The sequence below is a fragment of the Pseudopodoces humilis genome, chromosome 11 (assembly GCF_049639895.1).
Source record: "Pseudopodoces humilis isolate 2021_Gansu_Grassland_sample_001 chromosome 11, ASM4963989v1, whole genome shotgun sequence".
NCBI classification, from domain to species: domain Eukaryota; kingdom Metazoa; phylum Chordata; class Aves; order Passeriformes; family Paridae; genus Pseudopodoces; species Pseudopodoces humilis.
In genome coordinates, this window is record NC_142210.1 from 13,604,170 (window position 1) to 13,627,743 (window position 23,574).

The window sequence follows — 23,574 nt, forward strand, 5'->3', positions numbered from 1 at the left end:
GAAAGCATGGCAGAAATTGCTTGCAAGTTGTCCCCAACTATGACAGAAATCATCACAGACAATGAAATAAAACCAGATGTGGCAACCAGGCTTGATCTGCTGAGGATCATCTTGAGCAGTGATGTTCTTGATCTATCATTTCTTAATGGGATGGCAGGGAAGAGCAAGGCTCAACTGTTAAACTTGCACACAAAGCTATACTCAGATAAAAGAAGATTTTAGGGCAGTACGAGTTTCGATTTCAGAAATTTTATTTTGGCTTATTTCACCTTAGCACCAAGGGTACACTGTTCCTGGTCAGCCTTGATGGCACGTGTAGCAAAAGCTGATCAGTGAACGCTGTTGTTGGGGGCTCTCCTTGCCCTCTCTGAGCTCTTCCTGACAGCTCATCAGCAGTACTATCTCTTCAACAATGCTGCCAGAGCAAGAGCAGCAAAACCCGTAAAAATAGTTACTGCTGCTGATACAGCACCATCCTTAGCGGCTTCTTTGGCTTCTTCGACCTGCAAAAGGAAAGCAAAATACAGGCTGGAAACATGAGTAGCACTTATATTTACACCACCCAGCCCTCAACCTCCACCCCCACATGATAACATAGACTAGGCAGGGACAATCAGGGTGAATAAAGCAGTGGGACACATGTGCCCCAGCAGCAGAAGGGGCAACACCCAGGTTTTTACCCCGAGGAGCTGGCATTCAGTGAGAGGGCACTAACAGACCAGAGTGACCCTCCAAGCTCAGGGGCTCTGGGAGGCACCGGGGGCTCAGCCAGTGTCACTCACTTGATCAGAGAGTTCTATTCCGTAGCGGAGCTTTGTCACAAAGTGCTCACAGTTTTTGGTAATCACATTATAGGGCACCTCCTTGCCAACCAATTCCTCAGCACGTCGGATGATCTTCTCCACGGGGAAAGGAGTGTAGGAGCGGTCGTACTTGTTGTTGACACGCCATTTATGTTTTCCGGCCACCTCCTTCAGGAGCTGCTTCTTCACCTTGGCTCTTGTGGCAGATATTGATGAGCTGCTAGCCAAAGAGGATGTGTCTCCTTCATCTGGATAAGCCAAAGAGGAGATACTGCAGGCAGGCAGACCTTCTCTGGCCTCTCCAGGACCTCAGATGGGTTTCAGATTGCTCCTGGAAAATCCAGCTACACACACAGAGTCCACCAGCAGCAGCCCATGGAGGGAGACAGGGCTCTTGGGGCATGCCAACACCCACACGGCACCCTGCCAGGTGGCACAAGCCTTACCTGTCACGTGTATGACATATCCATTCCCCACGTAGATTACCCAGTGCTGATAAACTGGCCGGAAGATCTCGATCAGGTCCCCAGGCTCGGGGTGGCCCCTGTCCTGTGCCATGTCAGCAGCGAGCAGTCAGGACGTGCAGCTGTGGCTGTGCGGGCTCAGCGCAGGGCAGAGCGCAGCGGGGAGGCGAGGGCTGTGCAGGGGCACCTGCCGGGAGCGCAGGCACGGAGGGTGTCAGTGCCGGGCCCCGAGGGCAGCGGCTGCCGGAGCGGCGGCCCCGCTCGGAGCACCGGAGCCGGCTCGGGGCCGCTGCCGCCCGCCGGCGCAGGGGGAGGCACCGAACGGCCCCGCTGCCACCCCGGGCATCCGCCGCAGGCCGGGCCCGGGCCGGCTGCGCGTCCGGCGCGTGCCCCCGTCCCCGGCTGCCCCCGCCCCCCCACGGGGCCCGCGCTCCCCTCCGGCCGCGCTCCGCTCGGGGCTCCGCTGCTGCCGGGGCCGGGCCCGCTGCCCGGGGCTGCCCGCGCTGCCCAGCCCGTGCCCGGGCTCTGGGGCACCTCCGGCCGCCCGGCAGAGCCGCGCCCGCAGCCTGGAGGGGCCGCATCCTGCTGGGAATGACCGCTCGCATCCCCCGAGCTCCGCTCACCCAGCACCTGTCTCGCTGCTGCCGCGCCCGGGCTCCCGGCCCGATGGTCCCGCTATAAATACCATGGTAGAAGAATTTGAGAGCTTCATGACTGAGAGCACCGCCCCGGACCCATCCCGTCTGACTCATATGAGCCTCTGTTCCTGGGAATGCTGTGCTTCCGAGGCCGGTGCCAAAACCATGCCCGCTTTGGAAAATCTAATCTTTTACCCAACAAAGTCGGGCCACTGCCTCGTTGCATGGTCCGTTTGTCCTCGAGAATTCCTCCTGTCCATTGATGGACAACTGACCTTGTGCCTTTGCAATCCACAGGACATTATCTTGCAGAACAATCACCTCTGGATGCTGAGTAAAACCTGCCTTGGGTACCACTCAACGAGTCAGGACCACAGACGGCAGAGGATGCTGCTGAGGGATTTCAAATGGTCTTGTGTAAAGGCAAAGGACTTTGCAGCAAATGCATGGATTTCATTTATGTTAAGACCAACTACAAAAACAGAGGAGAGGAGCAGGTGACATCCTGAAGCTGGGCTCGGGGCTGCGCACTGCTGGGGCTTCCTGGGCTTGCACTGAATCAGCCCAGGTTTTCATGCTCTGCTCTGCTCCAGGTTCAGATAGCTGAAATCCCTAAAAAAGCCCTTCCATTTAGGGACACACTGTACCTGTGCTGGTTGTGCCCCAGAGCACAGGCAAAGATTGTTCTTTCAGCTGTTGGGAAAAGAATAGCACTGACTCTACCCCACGGCAACTTGAGTAGGTCTTGGGCCTTGCCAACATTTCCCAGAAAGGCTCAGAAGTTCTGAATACAGCAAGTGGTGGATTTTGCTGCTCCTCCTCACACTCTCAGTTCATGCTTCAGGCAGTGTTGCACCAAATCCTATCAATGCACTCAGCAGGCTCCATGGAAAGGCAGCCCCATAATGAGCAACATCACATTGACAGCAAAGAGAAGCACGGTACAATTGCAAACTTCTGCATTCTGTGAAATGTTTCAGCTTCCAAGAACAACAAGGTAAGTCCCCAGATGAAGTAATTCCAGTATTGCTGTATTCTTCCCTTACAGGATGAAGTAGAGATGAGAGATGTCCATATGCTGCCTACACACAGTGTTCCCTTGCCAGGGTGTGCAGAGAGAATGCTCTGCATGCAGAAAGATTAAAGCTCACAGGTTGCTGCATAACCACCTCAATAGCTTAGCCAGGAAAGAAGTTTTGATTCCATTTTCATGAGTTCAGAAAGGATTTTAAATTTCAGTTTCATTACAGTATATTTTTTGTATTAAAACTAAGAACTTTAAATAGATGTAGTAACAAAGGGTAGTCCAAAACAGAACAAGGATTCTATGCTTGGTTATCTCAAACATTGTGAAAATGCCATTTAAAAAAGCAATTGGTTAATTTCCTGTTTTGCTTTGCTTGCTTGCACAGCTATCAGTTTACCCACTAAACCAACTTTCTCTCAAGCCACAGATTTTTCACTTCAACTCTTGTGATTCCCTCCCTGATGGGGCTGGCAGGGGAGGCAGGGAGTGGCTGCCTGGTCCTTTGTTGCTGCCTGGGGTTAACCCTGGGCAACCTGTTCAGAGCAGACAAAACCAGGCAGGCTCTCACAGACAGCTGTTCTGCTCTCACCTCTCCCTGCAGTCCAGGCAGTTGCCTGTAAGAAAAGCAGCACAGCATTCTGTGTCTCACAAGTGAGATTCAGATAACATGTTTCCAAACACTTAAAGCAGATACTCCAGGTAAAGGAAAATAAAGCACACTTCCCTTGGAGGTTTTCTTCCAAGACAATCCACACATCAACTTTGTGACAAGGAAACAGCGTGGCTCTACATCTGTTAACACTTTGTAGGCAGGGAAAAAACATGCAAAACACCATTACGCCCAACTCCTTTAAAAGAGCACTCCTTTAAAACTCTGAAGGATACAGCTACAAAGACCTACCTGCCCTCCCGACCTCCCGACCTCCCAGGAATTTTTCACTTCAGGCAGAACAAGTACAGGCTCCAAGACGTTGCACATGCCCTGCCTGCTCCTTTGCAGACACTGCCCCCAGGGCTTTCCCACCTACATAGAACCTCCGCTGGAGAACACTCAGCAGTACTTTTTTCTTACTTTTTTTGGAAAGTTGAAGTTAAAATAAGGGATATACGGAAAAAGGCTACAGGAACCATTTGATGGAAAGCGATGAAAAGCCTGCATCAGTGTAAATGTGCCCAGACTACTACAAAAATCATCATAGATAATGAAATAAAAGTAACCAGGCAACCACACTAGTGCTGCTGGAGGTCACCTTAAAGGGTGCCAATCTTGACTTTTTATTTATTAAAGAGGTAGCAGGGAAAAGCATGGTTGAATTGTTGAACTTAGACACAAAGTTATTCTCAGATAAAAGAGGTTTTGGGGGCAATTAAAGTTTGGGTTTCTAACAATTATTAAGGCTTATTTAATGTATACAGAAGGCATGGTAGTTAATCAGCTTTGATGGCAGGTGTAGCAAAAGCTGACCAGTGATGGCTGTTTCCTGGTGCTCCCCCTGCCTTGCTCTGAGCTCTTCCTGACAGCCCATCAGTAGTATTTTCTCTCTTTCCTGGATGAGTCCCCACAGAAACCCTTCACAACAGCAGTGGCAAGTCCAGCAAGAATGATACCTCCTACGGCTGCTGTAGCACCAATAACTACCTTTGTGACCTGTAAGGTGAAAGTAAAACACAGGCTGGAAACATGAGGAGCACCTACATTTACACTCCCCCACATGATAACATAGAATAGGCAGGGACAATCAGGGTGAATAAAGCAGTGGGACACGTGCCCCAGCAGCAGAAGGGTAATACCCAGGTTTTTACCCCTAGGTGCTGGCATTCAGTGAGAGGGCACTGTCAGGGTGCAGACAGACCACAGTGACCCTCCAGGCCCAGGGGCTCTGGGAGGCCAGAGGCAGCGCTGGTTTGGAGCTGTCCCCATGCAGGCTGCCGGCTGTGTCCCAGCGTGGGCTCACAGCGAGCAGCCAGGAGGGGCCCTGGGAGGCACCGGGGGCTCAGCCAGTGTCACTCACTTGATCAGAGACTCTCTCTCCATAGCGGAGCTCTGTCACAAAGTGCTCACAGTTGCTGCCAAGCACATCATACGGCACCTCCCTGTCAATCCATTCCTCAGCACGTCGGATGATTTCCTCCACGGGGCGAGGAGTGCGGGAGCAGTCGTGTTTGTTGTTGACACGCCATTTATTATTTCCCACCACTTCCTTCAGGAGCTGCTTCTTCACCTTAGCCTTTCTGGTGAATATTGATGTGGTGCTCACTGACAGGGATGGGGCTCCTTCATCTGGATAAGCCAAAGAGGAGATAATGCAGGCAGGCAGACCTTCTCTGGCCTCCCCAGGAACTCAGACGAGTTTCTGATTGTGCCTGGAAAGGTTATCTACACACACAGTGTCCACCAGCAGCCCATAGAGGGAGACAGGGCTCTTGGGGCATGCCAACACCCACACGGCACCCTGCCAGGTGGCACAAGCCTTACCTACAGGTGTCACGTTGATGACATATCCATCCCCCACGTAGATGGCCCAGTGCTGGTACATTGGCCTGAAGATCTCGATCAGGTCCCCAGGCTCGGGGTGGCCCCTGTCCTGTGCCATGTCAGCAGCGAGCAGTCAGGACGTGCAGCTGTGGCTGTGCGGGCTCAGCGCAGGGCAGAGCGCAGCGGGGAGGCGAGGGCTGTGCAGGGGCACCTGCCGGGAGCGCAGGCACGGAGGGTGTCAGTGCCGGGCCCCGAGGGCAGCGGCTGCCGGAGCGGCGGCCCCGCTCGGAGCACCGGAGCCGGCTCGGGGCCGCTGCCGCCCGGCGGCGCAGGGCGAAGCACCGAACGGCCCCGCTGCCAACCAGGGCATCCGCCGCAGGCCGAGCCCGGGCCGGCTGCGCGTCCGGCGCCTGCCGCCGTCCCCGGCTGCCCCCGCCCGCCCACGGTGCCCGCGCTCCCCTCCGGCCGCGCTCCGCTCGGGGCTCCGCTGCTGCCGGGGCCGGGCCCGCTGCCCGGGGCTGCCCGCGCTGCCCAGCCCGTGCCCGGGCTCTGGGGCACCTCCGGCCGCCCGGCAGAGCCGCGCCCGCAGCCTGGAGGGGCCGCATCCTGCTGGGAATGACCGCTCGCATCCCCCGAGCTCCGCTCACCCAGCACCTGTCCCGCTGCTGCCGCGCCCGGGCTCCCGGCCCGATGGTCCCGCTATAAATAGCAAGAAGATGGCGCTTGAGCCGATCCCGCCGTGCTCACTGGCGGCGCTGACCGAGAGCTGTCCAGTCTCTGCCGTTCTCTTCCTTCCCGGCCTGTCCCACCGCCCCCGCTTTCTCCCTCCAACCCCCCCTCCCTTGCGGACGCTCCACTCCCGAGATTGTTGCCAAAACCAATCGTTTAGTGGAAAATCCGATCCTATCCCCGAGGAGGACGTGCCATTGCCGGAGACTGCCACTGCCCCTCGAGCCCCGCCAGTCGCGGAGGGATTCCCATCCCACTCGACCAAGCGGTGAGTGAGCGTCCCTTACCAGGAAACCTTTCGAGAGAAGAACGGGGTGCTGTCGTTCTATTTCTTCACCGTGATGAGAAAGAAAGGAGGTGGAGCCCTGAGTAAAATAATTTTAGGGCAAAGGGATTTTCAGGATGTGTTTTTATGACTTGGCCTGGGCATTTCCTTTGGGACATCAGTGGAATCTCATAATTGTGCCCAGCAAAGGTCCTGATCCAAAAGATAAGCGCAGCTGAGCCCCTACAGCCATCTCCTTTAGTGGTGCTGGCACCGTGTGCTAAAACAAGCAAGACAACTGTCCTCTGGGTAAGCTGAACTAAGCAGCATATTTAAAGCCTTGCATTTCAAAAGTCAGGTGAGCAAGCTGTTTAAGAGATGAGAGCAGTGGAAGATTTGTCATCTTTCAGTCTTCCAGTGACATGAAATTGTTAATTCAGAGGAGCATTGAACAGCAGCTCCACTTTCTGTATCATTCCTTTCTTTAAGTCTGAAGTATTTGCAAAGCTTTGCAGTGGAAATTGAATCACCAAAGTATAGAAATCTTGGTGGTATGTAAGTAAATGGTAATGTAAATGGTATCTTGTGGTATGGAAAAAAAAAAACCCAAAAAACTTATACATGGAAATCCAGATGTCTGCTTTACCTGGGCACAGCAGGGTCCTGTTGCTTGGGGGAGCCTGAGCTGGGATCCTGCAGGGCAGGGGCTGGCCTGTGCTCCCACCCAGTGCAAAGGGAGGTGAGCGTGGTCAGCACTGCTCGACAGGCACTGAATCACGCTGTAGCAGGCGCAAGAGTGCAAAAGCAACTGACACTGAACAGGAGGCAGAGATGGCATTATAAACACAGTGAAATTCCAGCATAAAGTTGACAGCTCATTTGTGCACGAGTAGGTCTCTCTCACTGATTCATTTTCATTGTGTAATGAGGTTGAAAGGCCCTTTCTATTCATACTCTCCAAAAGAGATGTGGCCTGTGTGTATTGACAGCTGGTGTTCCTGAATGGACCAGAATAACCTAACTCACCATGGACACTGCAAATACTTCTCTGGCCAGCAGTACACATGTGTTTATGAATACAAGGGAAAGGAGAAAGGGTAAGTAAATAATAACCAACATTACAGCAGGAACAACAGCAAGCCCTGTTAAGGAAACCCTGCTCTCTGACCAACCAGGACCCACTCTAGTAGTCACACTTGCTGCACTTGAGCTGGGACGGGAGGCCCCATCAGAGCCTCTTTGAGGTGTCCCCCTTGACTACCCTGTACACCTCACACACATTCAAAGTCTTCTTACCTGCTCAGCCCCAGTTTTCCCATAGCGGAGTCTCAAACATCTGGATCCTTAAAATAAATTAATCTTGGTGCAACAACAAAGCAACAGCTTGAGCTGGATGCCTGAGGAGGAACCCCAAACAAAATAAACCCTGTGGATTTTGTGGCCTCACAGTCTGAGGTCCTCAGCCCCTGCTGTATTTCTGAATGTCTGTCCACATGCCTGTGTCACAGGTCCCCGTGCCCTTTGTTATGTAAAGAGTGGCACCAGTTCTGTCAGGCTTTGCCATCCAGAGCTCAGTCTGCATCTCACACTGCAGCTGTACAGTGAGCTACCTGCACTATATGTCTTTCTCAACAATCAAAAAGTAATCTGCAATGAACCAGAAAATCACCAGAAAATTTTTTCATGGTGCTTTACATCTCAAAGCTTCACTCATAGCCCTGATAATCCATTCTGGGCTTGGACAAGGCTCAGGCAATGCTTCAGTCCCTGAGCTTTGTGAGTGGTCTGTCGTGAGGTGGGTCTCACACACAGCATGCAACTAGGCATTGCTGCAAATACCTTTGCAAATACCTCCTGATGTAGGGGAGTCCTCAGTATAGTCTGGGGCTGAGTTGATGCAGAGCTCCTCTCACATTCATCAGTGTGGCAGCTTTTGAGTTTGCAAAGACCCCCAAGGAGAGTTTATGATGTGATCTTATTCTGCTGAAAGTTTTTGTTATGCACTTGCTTAGCCCCCACAGTTTGGGGGACTGATGACAAGCCTGCTTCTTGTCCCCTCCACTCTAAGGGAATAATGGGGGTCATCCTTTTTTTATTACATCTGTCCTCAGGTGAGCTCAGTGTCTTGTTTCCTTCTCTTCCCAGTTGTACATGTCTTGCCAGAAGATGGGTAAAGAACTGTGTCCATGTCAGTCAACTAATCCCCTCCCCATGGAAAGATTTGGGTAAGATCTCATGAAGACCTGCCTGGGATGCTATAACTAGTTTGTAGAATCATAGAATGGTTTGGGTTGAAAGGAACCTTAAGATCATCCAGTTCTAATCTCCTGCCATGGGCAGGGACACCTTTCATTAGACCAGGTTGCTCAAAGCTCCATCCAACCTGGCCCTGAACGCTTTCAGGGACAAGGCATCCACAGCTTCTCTGGATAACCCATTCCAGTGACTCACTGCCCTCATAGTAAGGCATTTCTTTCTAAAATCTAGCCTAAACCTACTTTCTGACTTCTAACCTTAACTTACTATCTTTCAGTTTGAATTCTGACCATCACAGAATTCACATCAATCTACGGTTTGTGCATCTCTCAGAGGTGTGTATGTGATGCTGTGCAGCCCACTTGTGCCATCAAGGTCTGTGTGGAATTTGTGTTTTTCAAACATCCTTTGAAGACAACAGAGTCTCTTCTGTCAATTAGAACACATTTCAGTTTGGGTCTACAACATGAGATCTGAGAGACATTTTAAATGAACAATTTCAAAGCTTTTCAACAAATGCAATGACAAATTTATTATTTATCTTCTCAATACTTTCTTCTCAAAGTATTAGAAATACAATTAAAATACAAGAGTAAAAAGTATGACAAATAATAATATTGTTAACTATAGGTGTGTATTTGGGGATTCATTTTGATCAAATGCACTGTTCACGATGCAGCCATAATCTTGCTCACGTACTCTGGCATCCAATTCATCCCTGGACCATTTCAAAGAAGAATCCCTTGTTATTGTAACTGTATCCACCTTTCTCTTCCTTCTGTACAATGAAGGGGGAAAAAAAAAGGAATAATAAATTTTAATTTCCATTCTTATTTATAGTGAGAGATCATACAGTGCTGTGAGCATGAATGGAACTGGATTTTGGAGAAGCTGGAGTCTTATGATAAGTGACACATATGCCCTATGTAAAAGAAATGGCATGTGTTCATTCTTGATTAACAAAAAAAAAGGTAAGTTTTCTCTCACTTTCCTCAGGAGAGATCCCCAGTGCTGTGGCTCCTTTCTGGTATTGCAGGTATATGACTGCTGGGAATTTTGAGGTTTACAGGTGCTAAAAGAGGTTGTCTTTAATTTGCTGAGTGTAGTAAAGCTGAGAAAAGCCTTACCTGAACAGAAACACTGTAGAAGAGATGAGAATGACAATAACAGCTACACCTGCTACAACTGCAATGACGATGGCAATTGTGTGACCCGAATCCTCTGTGTCAGGATCTTCAGCTGAAGAACAAACAAAAGCCCTGTCACTGGAAGCTAACTGTGCTGTGAACATAAATGTTTTTTCTCCACCCTTGCATGTCTTTTTGGTTTTACTGTGTTCTCTGTGGCTTTCTGGAATGGTGTCAGACCCAGGTCCTGTGCTGTACCAAGCCCTGCTGTCCTGCTTTCTGGTACCTCTCCACTGGAATTCTGACCCTTCTCACTGCTTGGATGACCACAGGCTCTCACCCACTGGGTTACTAACTTACATCATGAAAATGAAAAGCAAGCCCAGTCTTCTCAATAACAACATACATTTTTTAAAACATCGTGTTTAATGCAGACAGGGAAATCCAGAATAGTTTTATTACCTATTTTTTCAGCCTCACAGTTTGGTCCTGTGTAGAGTTCTGAACATTCACAGAAGTGGAGAGAGGTGCTGTTGGAAGTTTCAGAGCAAATGCCATCATTCTTACAAGGATTTGGCATACATGGGCCACCTGGGAAAAAAAGGAGAAACACTTGACTCTCAGATAATCCAGCCCTGGAAGGTTGGAAGAGAATTGTTCTTGCTTAGATTATGCTGACTCCTAATGCTGCCCGTCCCTTGTATTTTAGCATGTTTCTTGTGTCTGACAACAAGAATAAGGGAAATAAATACTGTTTCTCCAGTGAAACATCAGAGTAAGATCCCTTGCATGGTTTCCTGTGAAGGCAGGTGAGCCTGCCAAGGCTTTCCCTTGGAAGAATGTGCCCTGAGGGGTTGAGATAAGCTTATCACAGCTCCTTTAGTGCACATTCCTCCAAGGGAAAGCCTTGGCAGGCTCACCTGTCTCCACAGTTTTCTGCTGCACACTCTCTCCTGCAACTATCCCTAACCCAGTGATGTCTTTTGAAGTTAGTCAAGACTTCATAGCATCAAAGACAATATGATAGTGGTTGACTCACTCCTGTAGCAGCCATGACTGTAGTTTGAAATGCCACAGATTTCACCAAACCCACACACTATCTCAGAGCAGAAAACAGTGGAACTTTCTGTGCACTGGCATCTCTGAGAGCAGTCATCAGTGGTGAATATTTCTCCAATCTGGAAGAACAGGAGATAGATGTTAAAAATTATCTAATAAAGAATCAGCCAGAAAAAAACCATTAATGTAGCACTGGAACCCTCATTATGCTCTCTCCAATGCTTTCCTGATGAATGGCAATAGGGAAGATTGGGGTTTTTAAACTAGTTTGTAAAACAAAAAGAAAGCAAACAGCTTACTAATGCAGTTCTTTGAAACTAGAGGATGGCCAAAGAAAGAAAGCAAAAGAAGAGTTTGGGGCATGAGATCCTAGCCCTAGGCAGGGTACATGTGCAACCCAAAATGGGAAACTGTTGCTGGAGATGAGTGGCAGATGAACCACATCCTACCTCCAAGGCAATGTGGAAATGCTATCTGCCATTTTTCTTAAAAGTGCCACCTGTTAATAGTAAATCTTTACTGGTTTAGGCCTTTTTTGTAACAAATCTCTAGTGGTTAACCAGAATTCTGTGAGATAATGGAGCTGTTCTATCCTGCAGTGACAATGGAGGATTCTCCTCAGAATCCAGCTTTGCTCAGGGCTCTCTTCATGTCCTACCCATCTCTACAGACTCTCAACCCTGCCTAAACCTCTCTTCATTGAGAGGAGCAAAGCCAATTTTTCTGTAACTGGTGTGTTGTAAAGTTTAGAGTCTATGAGTGTAATAAAGGTCAAGAATTAGCATAAATTTAATCACATAATTTCTTCAAGTGTCTGCCTTGGACTGGCAGGCAGAGGGAGACCAAGAGATCTTGACCTTTCTTCCCTTTCTCCAGAAACCAGAATTTTATTAAACAATTGCTCTTTGTTTCTAATGTTTCTACTGCAAAACAACATGCTGAGGATTATGAGGAGATGGTCAAAATAACTAACAAGAGAAAATACTGTTTAATGCTGTGGGAGCTTTCTGAGCCACAGGGAGACTGTACCTCATAGTATTTGTTGAGGTATGTGCAGCCACACTGTTTGTAAGGCACACAGTCAAAGCCACTAAGAACATAACCAGGGAGACATTCACAGCCTTCAACACAGGGTGATTCACACTGAGAGGGGCTGGTCAGGTCGTTGCAGGATGCTGGGCATGCAGACATGCATGAGCTGTACTTGCTGTTGGCAGGACATGATATGCCTGTAAAAATAAGGAGTCCAGTTATACCAGGCTGCTGTGTGTTACTTACTTACAGAATTCCCTTTCTGATCCATTTTCTAGGAGGCAATATGATAAATACACGCACACACAGATATGCGTACATATATTATAGTATTGAAGTTGTAAGTAAAGCACTCCAAAGTCAGGAAATGCATCATCAAAGCTATTTGTATACTGTTCTCTCATTCCAGGTATACACTGGTTCATATAAAGGGTTCAGGTTTATACATGTTCAGGGTTGCCAGCCCTTCAAGTGCCAGAGCTGTTCCACAGCTTTGGGAGCTATTTTGCCAGAAATACGAACTCATCTAACCATAGCAGACACAGGGAAAATATGGTTTGATGAACTCCAAACTTAAAAAGATGAAAAATACGTTTGAGATGATTGTAAGTCTTATTTCAGCAGTTTTAGTCTGAAAAGTTTTGAGTGTTCAGTTGAATCTATTTTTTAATCTTGAAATTTCACAGGCAAAAGAGGTAATTAGTATATTTTGTGGATTTAAAGAGAGTTTGAAATTAAATGCTTTGCCTTCAGATTTGTAGCTTGTGATGGTCTCAAAAATTTAAACTTTTTGTCCCATTGGGAATGGGGACACCTTTTCACTCACAAAACTTCTAATGACAAGGAGCTGATAGCTCTGATTTCCTAAGTATCTCTCGAAGCTGGGGTTTAAATGCAAAAGTCAGCATAGGACACAGAAGAGAAGCCAGAAAAACAAGTGTGCTTAATTGTGAAGAGTGAGTGAAGTGTGAATCAAAATGTTTTTACTCTCTGGGAAGATCTGATATAGGAAAAGGCTCAAATTTCAGATTTTAAGAGTCCTGTAGGTAGAATTCCTACTTTGTGTTTCTTCCTGTGCTTACCACAGTCTGTCTGTTGCCTCCAGCCATCCATGCTGACTCCTTGCTGCTGACAAGCCAGCACATATTCCTCCAGACTGCGACACAAGGTAGCAACTTCATCTTCTTCCACACACATATCAAACAGGCAGCTCCTATGTGCAACATGAGAAAACATTAATTCCCAGTACATATGCTATTGGTTGTTTTCATCTGCTTGTCTGCCTGACTCCTAGTTTTGTTTTCCAGGATCTGGCTGACAGGAAACAGAGGAATAAAAGACACTCCAAGCACTTGGTTGGGAAGATTAGGTCATTCGTTGTGCAGCTGCTGCTGCTCTATGAGGTGTCCATATAGGATCATAGCATCATTAAAGCTGGAAAAGGCCTCTAAGATCATTGAGCCCAGCCTTTAACCTAACTCTGCCAGGTCCACCACTAAACTATGGCCCTATACATAAAATTTTCCTCCTAAGCAATCTAAGCCTCCCTTGGACTAAGCAATAAAGTGTTACCTTAACACAGTAAGTTCTTCCTTGCTCTCTGCTTCTGTTTCAGAATAAATCTTGCTTATAGAACACTTTTTCATGCTGCTAAGTGCTACAGCTGAACTATTCACTACTTTCAGTACATGGGTACCCTCCTCATGTCCATGTGCCTTGAATGTTGACATAGAATTCTGTTTTATCCAGTGTTTTTATCCAGTCTTCTCAGTTTTGCTTATCATTTGAGTATTCATGGCCTGACTTTCAGAGGCATTGAGATCCAAGATGAATGGAATCTGCAAATATGCAGCACCTCAGAAAAATCAGGGCAACCACTGAGCAGGTAGAACAGGCTGCCCAACCAAATTCTAGACCGTGGAGAAAAGTAGTCTGATGTTAAGAATCAGGAGATTTATCTATATCTATTTATATCTATATCTAATCATCTCTATCTATATATCTATATCTATATACTCTATATATAATCTATAGATATAGATATATGTATACACATTGAAGTCAGTGGTCCACTTTATTTGGCTTAAGATACTGCTAAAATTCTTCTCTCTGATAATAGGGACTTTGGGGTGGGCATTATCTGTCTTTAAACATTAGGTATAACTATGTAACTAAAGAAAACTGGCAGCTATTTGCCAAATCTGTGACTGATGGTGGATGAAGGATGAAAGATGAATGTGGGGATGAATACAGCTTGGAATTAGTTATTAGAATTGTACATGTAGGAGGCAGAGCAACCTTGAAACACAGCAGAGGGAATGAGTTACTCTTCACTAATCTGGTTATTGTACATCTCCATAAAAATTTCAGAAAGTTTCACTGTAGCTTCAGCCTTTGGCTATGGCGTGATAAATATTTTATGAAGCTAGAACTGCTATCCAGCAGACCCAGGTGCTACATTCTCACTGAATGTGGATGAGAACTGTAAGCACATTGGAAATTCCAGGCTATAGGGATAATACTTAACACTGCTGCTTTATTTGTGTGGGGAAAGAGGAAAGCTGTTTTGTAGAGCTAGCAGAGAAGTGAAACGCTGAATAGATGAAAGAAAGATAATCACAACTGTTTAAAAATAAATTACACTATCTTCAGCTCCTATTAATACCTTGGAGACTCCAGATGACTGAAGATCTTGTCAGAAACTATTGCCAAAATGATTTTGCAAACTGGGAGAGCAACTGTCTGCAGTAGACACTTACGTGAAATAGAAATCTGGTTGGACTGCAGAATGACACTTGGCAAAAGGACCATTCAAGTCAGTCAGGATTTGACACCTTGTAGTTGTGTTTTGCTGCTCCAGCTGATTTTCGTTGCAGCCTTGGAAAAGCCCTGGATCTGGTTCCTCCTCAGACTCATTTTCTGAGATGACATCTCGTCTGTAAATGAGAAGAAGAAAGGTAAGACAGAAATGAGACAGTGTAGTTATTCCTAGAAGTTAACTATGACTTAATTCACTCACTTCTAGTGGCAGTGCTTGCTGTGGATTAAATAGAAAATCAAGTACCTGAGACGAGAGCTTCTTTTCAGAGGAACTTTCCAACTTTCACCAAATACATTCACGTTCCTCACCCAAACACCATCTGGATTGGTGAAATCATTTCTGTGTATCCCATCAAAGTCACCACACAAGCCTTCCACTCTGTTTCTGTAGGAGGTAGCCAGCTTTATGTCTAGACAAAGTCAGAAGGAAAAAGAGCTATTACACAGAAATTGTTGCCACTGAGTGTATGGAAGAGGTGGAAATCAATGCCAAGTGGCACATGCCATGATTCAGATTGCAGGTGGTAATGTGACATGGGCTTAATACACAGCATAAGAGCACAGCCCTGAACATACCTATTCATACATGTATTCACACTTTCATGCTCTGTAATGTGGATCATGAAAAAAGTAATTTGTCACAAGTTTTTATATAACGAGATATCACTGCCTAGGTGCTCTTAGTGCATGCTGCTTACTGCTTTGCAACAAATGGAATGCATCACCCGTTTTTTGTCCTTCCCTTATAATCCACTTGATCACTGAGAAATGGGATTTCTGTAGACAGACATTTGCTTTCTGCAGTTGGAATTTCAGGGTTTGGAATGATGGCCATGTAAATAAATAGCCTGGCACTTTCACCATGCACTCAGAAATAGTATAGATTTATGCTGATATATATCAGGAGTAATTCTGAGCTAATTTGAACAGAGGAGATATTATGTGTCGATCTTACATGAGTGGTTTCTGTGTATGCCATGTGAAAGTCCTGACAAAGACTAAAGAATGGGGTTATCTGGGGTAGGCTTGAGAGGAAGCATGCAAAATGATACACCCACAGAGTGCTTGAGGATCTCAGTCCTATGACTCCTGTGACTGGATTCAGCTGGCAAAGGGGCAGATCCAGATTTTGTCCCATCATCCCAATTAACAATTTCAAGTGATTTGCTTTTGTTTTTATCATTCAGACATTATTTAACATGAAAAAAATGCACAACAGTCTGACTCTGTATCTCATTTCTCCTAAATTCAGTGGGGTCCACATAGAGAAAAGTGGACCCTACTGAATTTATTTTCCTGGGAAACACTTCTTTCTAGTATTTTCTGGTTATTTTCTGGTATTTTATATCACAAAGGACCATAAGCACGAAGGGTGGAGATTTCAAATTTTGCCTTGGGTTTAGACCTCCTCCAGAATGAGAACATTTTTGAGGGCAGTGCATAAATATTTCTGCACAGTTTTTTAGTATCACTTACCTGCATTTTGATTGCCATCAAAGCTCAGGTATAAGCCAAAATCTGTCTCCAGGTAAATTCTTCTTGCCCTCTGATATATACGAATACCTTCATGGGGTCGAACAGGGGGCCTCACCCTCACACCATCCAACTAACAAGGAATGAAAAAATTAAAATTCATTATATATAGGTCAAATTAAATTCTGTTTACAGTACAGGTCAATGCTACAATCCAATACTTCTCTGGTTTTATGATAAATATATTAGATAATTTAACAGCATTTATTTTTTTAAGTTAACAAAATAATGTATTGAGGAAACTGAATTGGATACAGGACTTTCATATTATCCAAAGAAATTTCTATTATTGAGCTAAAAATGTAATATAGCAGCTATGTATGCTCTTACACACCAATAAAGAGGAAGGAAATTAAAATATCCTAGCATAAACAAAGCTTTCCTTACCACTGATAAAAATTGTTGTGGCTTTATTGTAAGCCTTGGGATATTTGGGGTTTCATTGCTAAAACTATATTTATTAATTTGTTTGTTTGATGTAGAATCGTATCTTTCATAGCTATGGAGAAAAAAGACTCCATGCAACTGAAAATCTCATTTACGGTTGCCTCACATCACTGCTGTAATAATACAGTTCACTTTAATACTTTAATTCTTAAAAATATAGGTGCATTACTCAAAGGTGTTTTACTCCAAGGGAGGGCATTCCTCTGTGCTCTGCAGTCAGGGAGGGACTTACCAGAACCTGCTTGTTCTGCCTGAATCGCACTGTGTGGTTGTAAACATTGATGAGCATCTCTTTCAGGTAAGTAATGTGTCGACTTCCACGTAAAGGATAGTTCATGCCTTCAATGCTGAACTGTGTCAGAGTGTCAGGTAGGTCAGGGATGGTCTGAGCCAGAATATATGTGTATTTCCCTTGAAAGTGGTGCACCAGCCCGTCAAAGGTGATGTAGTGTGGGTCACCCATGACCTGGCATCTCCCAAAACCTGCAAGGGAAGAGCTTCATTACTCTCCAGTCTAAATGGGCATGTGCCAGATGCCATGGCTGGATTGGTCCAAACTGTTAGATAAAAATGATTGCTGCTAGCCTGCAGGTTTGGAAGTAAAGATGGGTGCTCAGGCTTCACTCTAGTGAATGGACACTCAAAGGGAGAGATAGACAGAGAAATTCATTCCTCTGCTGAGAACCACTGCGTGCCAACTGAGCTGAAGCAGAACATCAGAGTTTATAGAATTTATTGAGAGTAAGTTGTGCACAGTGGCCCTCTACACAGGAATGACTCTGACACAAGCATGGTTTGAAGTGGCCTTCTAAGAGATGTTGCTTTCATAACCTTGGCCATATGTTGCTACAAAACTGAAAAGCAGTGTTTAATTTTGGCTGACTCAATGCTGTCACTAATTTCTGCTGAGGTTACTAAACTGATCATTTGGTTTACCAGACCTAACAATCAGATAAAGTGACTATCATCTATCAAGGTTCTCCTTGACCACTGGACACAGAGTAAACCATTATGCCAGGAGTAAGGCATAGGAAGGCTATCCTTAAAACTGCTGAGGTGCCTCTGCTCATACATTTTGCCAAAATGTAGCAGGGATGTATTTGCCTGTGCTTTTCTATTGATCCCTAATACAGGACTGATGCCATGCTATTCTTCAAAATTGAACTGTAGTATGCTATGCTCTCTCCTAATCCACCCAACCTACCTAGAGAATATGGGATTAACTTTGCCTACAACAAATGTTGAATGAAAAGCACCAAAGTCCTCTGACTGGCCTATCATGTATCTATCCAGATCTGCACTGTCCTGGTTTTGCTTATTGGTTTTTGGTTTTGGTTTTTTTTTCTGTTCTCAAATCAACGTGCAGTGGAAAAAACAGGGCCATTGTGATAGGATTCACAAACTGAGTTTTGGGTTCAGTAGATGCAGTGGGAATTTTGTAAAAGAAATTTTATTCAAACTAGTCAGACTGAGCTGTCAAATTTCTAGATATAAGTAAATTATACCCAGGTATCCATTTCCCTCTACAAATTCTCTGCATGGATTAGGAACCTTCTGTTATGAGAACTGAGGCCTTTTTGTATTCAATAACATGTTGTCAACAAAACAGTAAGAGTTGCTTTCTTTTGCTGTGAAAGAATGGAATTGCCATGAAGAAAAGTATGTACACTCACATCCTTCCCCCTTCTGCGGCCCTCAAGTGAACCACAAGTGAAGAATTTCTTGCACATACCTGTTGGATTGCACTTGTGTTTTCCATCTTTGATCACACAGGTTTCTCTAGAATCACAGCTATAGCTCTTGCAACTGATGACACCGTTCTTCTGGCACTGGCATCTTCTGGTGCAGTGTGGAGTTATCCATGTCTCCCCAGCCTGGACACAAGTTGTGTTAATAATATGTTATCAAGGGTCCAAGCTTTGCAGTGCAATGGAAGTTCAATAGCCACGGGTGTGGACACTAGCTAGGTACAGCCTTGTCCAGTTGGCAATTATACAACTGATTGATTAAGTGTAGTCTCACCAAGAGCCTGTGAGAGGGGATCTCAGTCCATTTATCTTACTGTCTCCAACATGAGAATTTGAACACAAAACCAGACTAGGACAGACTGCCTGAATAATTCTGATCAATTGCCTGTTTTAAAATAGGCCTCAGTTTTGGCCTCAGGTGCAAAGTACCAAGTGAGCTTCTGTATTTCCTAATACCCAAGGCAGCAGCTTTTACAAAGGTATTTAAGAGGTAGATCCTGAAGTATTTGATGTCTCTCTCTTTCACATTAAGATGGGCAGGAGACCAATTTTCTACAAGTTTTGAAGTCAGAGATTTGCTTCACAAACTACTTACTTCATAGTAATTGTTGTCATCATCCCTGCAGCCACAACTGCTGAGGGGCACACAGTTGCCATTGCTGAGCACATAATTATCATCACATTCACAGCCCTCTGTGCACTCTTCTGTCTTCTCACAAAGGGAAGAGGCAAAAATGTCACTGCATGTTGATGGGCAGGCAGAGACACAGTCTTTGTAGTGGCTCCAGGATGGGCAGGGCAGTGCTGTGTGGGAGAACAGAGCCAGCATTATTAAATACATTTACAAAGTGCACTGCAAACCCTGAAAGCTACACCTTGGCCTAGGGAATGTAATACAGAACTGCCTTTTAATAGCTGATTTTGATCATCAGCTGGTTTCTATTTTTATATTTTACTTTTAAAAAAATCCAATGAGAAACAAAACAAAGAATGCTCTCTGGAACTGCTTATTCAGTTTTATTACAGGTATGAACCACCTGATTCACCTGATTGCCAGATTCAGTACTCCAGTTCAGCTGCAAAGGTGCTGCTAGAAATGAGACTCTCATAGGCAAATTCCTTAAAATATTCAACCCTCCATTGATGCAAACCAATTGTAAATTAAGCTTAACTACAGACATGCAAGAGCAGTAGATACACATTGTCAGACTGCAGGTTCATCTAGCTCTAAACCCTATTTATGCCAATGACTAGACATGCTTAACAGGACGGTCCAATAAACAGTGTAACATGACAAAAGCTTTGTTAGTCCAGTATTTTTCTCCACTCATGGCAAGGAGGAAGCTAGAGATTTCTGATGGATCTATTAAACATTCATCTGACCTGGTTTTTAACCAGTTAACTGTTTTGTCCTCCACAACATTATGTGACAATCCCAGGGTATAATACTAAATAGTAAAATATATACCCAGGGTATAACACTAAATAGTAAAAAACACCACACAAATAAAACCCTACTACATGATCTTTAGTAATTTTTGCATAATTTGTTTGTAGCTTTGTTGAAAGGATGGAGTGAAGCACATACCCTGGAGATTAATCTGAGAACAGGGTCCATAATAAACAACTGGGCAAATTGTCAGTTTTTGTTCAAGTCACAGTGAGTGATTTGATAATAACGTGCCCTAACACAGTATCTTTCTTTTAGTCTTCTGGTTATATTATTTCTACATTTTAGGCTCAGTACAGTATCTCATTTGGCTACCAATGCCATTCTAATTCCACATAATATCCATAAGTTGTCTAGCTCTGAGTTATCTCTGTGTTTTTCTGAATGCAAATGCAGTTCAGTGTAGCAATGGAATCATGACAGTAGAATTGCATTTTGTAAGAACTTAGATTTCATTTTCTTTTACATAACTTGTTCACCTAACTCTGCTAATTTTTGCATGCTGTCAGCCATTGAGGTTTCATTTTTTTTACTTGCTTGTTTACTTACGACAGAATGTGCTATTCCTCCATTTAATGATGATTCCATGATTCTTGCAGGTGTCCACATAGACTTGAACTATGTCACAGAGAGCAGACTTCATACCATCATACTGGCACATATCATAGATGCAGATCTCTATGAAGTCATCAGGATTGACTAGACTATGGCATACTTTGAATTTGTCTGATTTTAGAACATTGCACTGTCTTTCAATGAGTTGTTTATTCTCAGCAGTGCAAGGAGGATCATCTTCTTCTCTCAAGTCTGGCAAACAACTGCAGGAAAACACAGACACAAGCTGCTGTAAGACAGACTGAAACAGAAAAGTTTATTTCCACTGAAAAGTAGAAAAGGCTGGAGGCTATGATTTCCTTCTGTCAATGGATGAAAGACTGAGCAGAAGCAGACCTGCCTGACAACCACCATGCTGTGTCTGACACCTGTTACTGTCATTGAACTTGACTCTGACTAGAGGATTGACTTCACAGCTTGACCTTGGATCTGTCTCATTGCAAATTTCTGTATAGTGACCTGAACTGTGTCAAAACAATTGAAAACAATTCACTGTGTTCCTGAAGTAAGATGAGACGTATGAAAATTATTTAACATTTACCCTTTATCACTGTCTTTCTCCACTTCCCAGCTATTTCCAAACTGTGGGGCAGTGACAACTGTACCATTGGTCAAGGACAGATCATCTTCATGATTACCATTGAAATTGCCACACATGCCATGCACCTGCAGATGGAAAAGAACCATATTCTAAGCATGACCTCTTTTCATCAACTTCCCCAATAACTTCTTATTCATTGCCTATGAAATAATGTGACCAAATCACCACCACCAACCAGTCCTGTACCAGACATTTGAGACATTCTTACTGCACCCATGGAGAAACAAAACAGAAAATACAGTAAATCAGTGATTCCCTAAGGCTTCAAGCTGTTTATTTCTCTAAGTAAGAAGTATTTCCCTAGATAAGTAATTTTCCTTAACTACTCTCTTGGAACACAAAGAAACTGTTGTGAAGAGAAAAAGATATAAAGGGAAAAAAATTACATGTATTACAATACAGCTACAAAGAAAGATGCAACAGCAAAACACAGGAATAAAAAGAGCTAGAGGTAAATGGACAAGGCAGCAGCTTTGAAACAACTCCAGATGTTTGTATGCTAAATCTTACCTGTGAGAAGTAAGAGCGTGGGAGGGTGATCTCCAAATGGTGATTGCCATCATATTTCACTATCACACCAAAGTCAGTTTCCACTACTATAAATCTGCCAACATTTCCAATGGACACGCCTTGCAGCTGTTTCTGTACTGGAGTGTAGACTCTCTCATTGTTCAGCTGGAGAGACATGTCATTTGTCAGTATGTATATTCTTCCATGAAAGCCCACAATCACTATTCCTAGTAGTGCTGAAGATTTCTCTGTGACCACTTTAGCTCTTTATACTTCCACCACTGCATGTTCCAACTATCAGTTTCAGGAATCAGCCTCTTAGCTGAGGAGGGCTGGGCAGGATTCATCTCTGGTAGTGAGCAAGCTCTTTCTCACTCATGGGGTAGATTCCCTGCCTCCAGTACTGCCATGTTATTCTAGGCTGATACATTATGCCTTGCTTGCTATAGGTGACTGCATTGATAAAAGCTGTTGAAATGGGGAGTCCCATATTTTAATTCAGGCACCAATTCCCCACTCTGGAGACTCTGTGTTTAATCTCTAAAATACGGGCAATTAAACAGGAAACCCAAACTAGAAGCCTTGAGAACAAGTGATAAATTATATTTCCTTATGACATCCACTTAATGGCAGTGCACACAAGTGTTACGCATATGCATACATGTTCCTTAGGAAATATGAAGATCCTTTTTCCTATTTAGGAAATCAGCTACTCTTAGCTATTCTAAGTGAGCTAATTTTAAGATACTTCTTGCCAGAAAAAAGAGTACCACCACCTACCAGGATTCCTTGGTTTTTCTGAAGGGTGATTCGTACACCATGCACATCTATGTAGACTTCTTTCAGGTATGTGGCCCCTCTTAGTCCTCTGTCTTCATTCTTGCCAAGTATGGTTATAGGAATGACATTGGTGGCAGTGTTAACAACCTCAACCAAAGTGTAGGTGCAGGTTCCCACAAAAGTGTACTTCATTCCATCAAAAGTAAAATAATGGGGATCTCCTACCACTTGACATGTTGCTTGGCCTGAAGGCGAAAAAAAAATGATCTAAGAATTTTGCACTGGATTTCACCATGGACTCAGCTGGCCAAAACAGTTTGTATTAGTGTAACAACCACATCCTGATCATTATTATGTGGGCAAACTTTCAGAGAGGCAACTCAGGTTCATGCCAATGACATTTATTTGTAAATAAGTTTCCAGAAAGTATCTCTTAAATTTTATTTGCAAATTATATGCAAAATAAACTTTTGTATACATTTCTATATGCTGTTGTAGCTATGATTTATTGTATAGCTGAGAGCAATACAAAGCTTTACTACTGATCTATATCAAAATACATAATTACTTGTATAAATGTAGATGTAAATGTAAAAGTAAATAAAGTTGCATCTATAGACACCAATACATAAGGCACTTGCCATTACGCAGGCCCACAGAAATACAATTCTCACAGAAATGCAGCCAAATTTAAAGCTTTCAGCACTGGTGATGTGGGTCTTGAATATTCATTATCAGGACAAATAGAATCCAAGCAACCTTGCAAAATTTTAGGCAGCATCAGTTTTTGCTGCTATCCACTACAACAGGAGGGCATCTGTGCTTGCAAGACAGAACATCCTGCTTTTTTATCTCTTAGCACTGCCAGCAGTTGGGACTTCTTTGCTATCCCATATGAAAAGATATTTATAATAAAGCTAGAAGAAGAAGAAGAGGATCTAATTGTGGAATTGACATTGGGATGATTTTCAGGCAGGACTCACCATTGGAATGACAGCCCAGCACACCATCCTGAATACTGCACTCCTCTTGGACTCCGCACTCCCAAGCCTGGCACTCAATGATGCTATTTGCCTTGCAGGTGCAGCGCTCAGTGCAGGGGTAATGAGTGAACCAGCTTTCATTCAGCTACATGGAAAAAAAGAGTGTAGAAGTATATATTATAAGATAAATAGGAAGGTAAAACCATAAGGG

At 44.6% G+C, this 23,574-nt stretch overlaps 3 protein-coding genes across 5 annotated transcripts in view; all 3 read right to left on the minus strand.

The window, feature by feature from the left end:
* Positions 1 to 230: 230 nt before the first annotated feature.
* On the minus strand, positions 231 to 2,008 carry LOC148183601 (phospholipase A and acyltransferase 3-like). Its single transcript, XM_088061197.1, has 4 exons — positions 1,891 to 2,008; positions 1,250 to 1,454; positions 783 to 1,051; positions 231 to 503 (listed from the first exon to the last, which is right to left on the minus strand). Exons 2-4 carry the CDS (start codon positions 1,359 to 1,361, stop codon positions 399 to 401), a joined length of 486 nt encoding a protein of 161 aa, XP_087917323.1. The 5' UTR covers positions 1,362 to 1,454; positions 1,891 to 2,008; the 3' UTR covers positions 231 to 398.
* Positions 2,009 to 4,166: 2,158 nt separating this feature from the next.
* Positions 4,167 to 6,508, minus strand: PLAAT1 (phospholipase A and acyltransferase 1). 3 transcript variants are annotated; one of them, XM_088061195.1, is made up of 4 exons: positions 6,425 to 6,508; positions 5,409 to 5,619; positions 4,945 to 5,213; positions 4,167 to 4,580 (listed from the first exon to the last, which is right to left on the minus strand). In XM_088061195.1, the coding sequence occupies exons 2-4, from the start codon at positions 5,524 to 5,526 to the stop codon at positions 4,458 to 4,460; spliced, it is 510 nt and encodes a 169-aa protein (XP_087917321.1). In that variant the 5' UTR covers positions 5,527 to 5,619; positions 6,425 to 6,508; the 3' UTR covers positions 4,167 to 4,457. The 3 variants fall into 3 exon arrangements, with proteins under 3 accessions (XP_087917321.1, XP_087917322.1, XP_087917320.1); XM_088061196.1 differs by lacking the exon at positions 6,425 to 6,508 and adding an exon at positions 6,063 to 6,213; XM_088061194.1 differs by lacking the exon at positions 6,425 to 6,508 and adding an exon at positions 6,056 to 6,213.
* Positions 6,509 to 9,248: 2,740 nt separating this feature from the next.
* The window catches only part of LOC102104294 (Fc gamma binding protein), a 30,450-nt gene continuing 16,124 nt past the window's right edge, over positions 9,249 to 23,574 (minus strand). Inside the window, exons 9-25 of the mRNA XM_088061143.1 lie at positions 23,364 to 23,508; positions 22,381 to 22,625; positions 21,601 to 21,765; positions 21,031 to 21,155; positions 20,424 to 20,692; positions 19,020 to 19,228; positions 18,409 to 18,550; positions 16,909 to 17,159; positions 16,173 to 16,302; positions 14,941 to 15,106; positions 14,636 to 14,812; positions 12,959 to 13,089; positions 11,874 to 12,073; positions 10,825 to 10,963; positions 10,248 to 10,376; positions 9,786 to 9,897; positions 9,249 to 9,436 (exon numbers count right to left, since the gene is read on the minus strand). Of these exons, the coding sequence (XP_087917269.1) occupies positions 9,283 to 9,436; positions 9,786 to 9,897; positions 10,248 to 10,376; positions 10,825 to 10,963; positions 11,874 to 12,073; positions 12,959 to 13,089; positions 14,636 to 14,812; positions 14,941 to 15,106; positions 16,173 to 16,302; positions 16,909 to 17,159; positions 18,409 to 18,550; positions 19,020 to 19,228; positions 20,424 to 20,692; positions 21,031 to 21,155; positions 21,601 to 21,765; positions 22,381 to 22,625; positions 23,364 to 23,508 (2,889 nt within the window). The 3' untranslated portion in view covers positions 9,249 to 9,282. The remainder of the gene's footprint in view (positions 9,437 to 9,785; positions 9,898 to 10,247; positions 10,377 to 10,824; positions 10,964 to 11,873; positions 12,074 to 12,958; positions 13,090 to 14,635; positions 14,813 to 14,940; positions 15,107 to 16,172; positions 16,303 to 16,908; positions 17,160 to 18,408; positions 18,551 to 19,019; positions 19,229 to 20,423; positions 20,693 to 21,030; positions 21,156 to 21,600; positions 21,766 to 22,380; positions 22,626 to 23,363; positions 23,509 to 23,574) is intronic.

Coding starts and splice junctions, on each gene's coding strand:
- LOC148183601 (XM_088061197.1), bottom strand. CDS start 1,361: ATGGCACAGGACAGGGGCCACCCCGAGCCTGGGGACCTGATCGAGATC. Junction 1,052..1,249: donor ATATGTCATACACGTGACAG/GTAAGGCTTGTG, acceptor TGGCTTATCCAG/ATGAAGGAGACACATCCTCT. Junction 504..782: donor GAATAGAACTCTCTGATCAA/GTGAGTGACACT, acceptor TTCCTTTTGCAG/GTCGAAGAAGCCAAAGAAGC.
- PLAAT1 (XM_088061195.1), bottom strand. CDS start 5,526: ATGGCACAGGACAGGGGCCACCCCGAGCCTGGGGACCTGATCGAGATC. Junction 5,214..5,408: donor CATCAACGTGACACCTGTAG/GTAAGGCTTGTG, acceptor TGGCTTATCCAG/ATGAAGGAGCCCCATCCCTG. Junction 4,581..4,944: donor GAGAGAGAGTCTCTGATCAA/GTGAGTGACACT, acceptor TTCACCTTACAG/GTCACAAAGGTAGTTATTGG.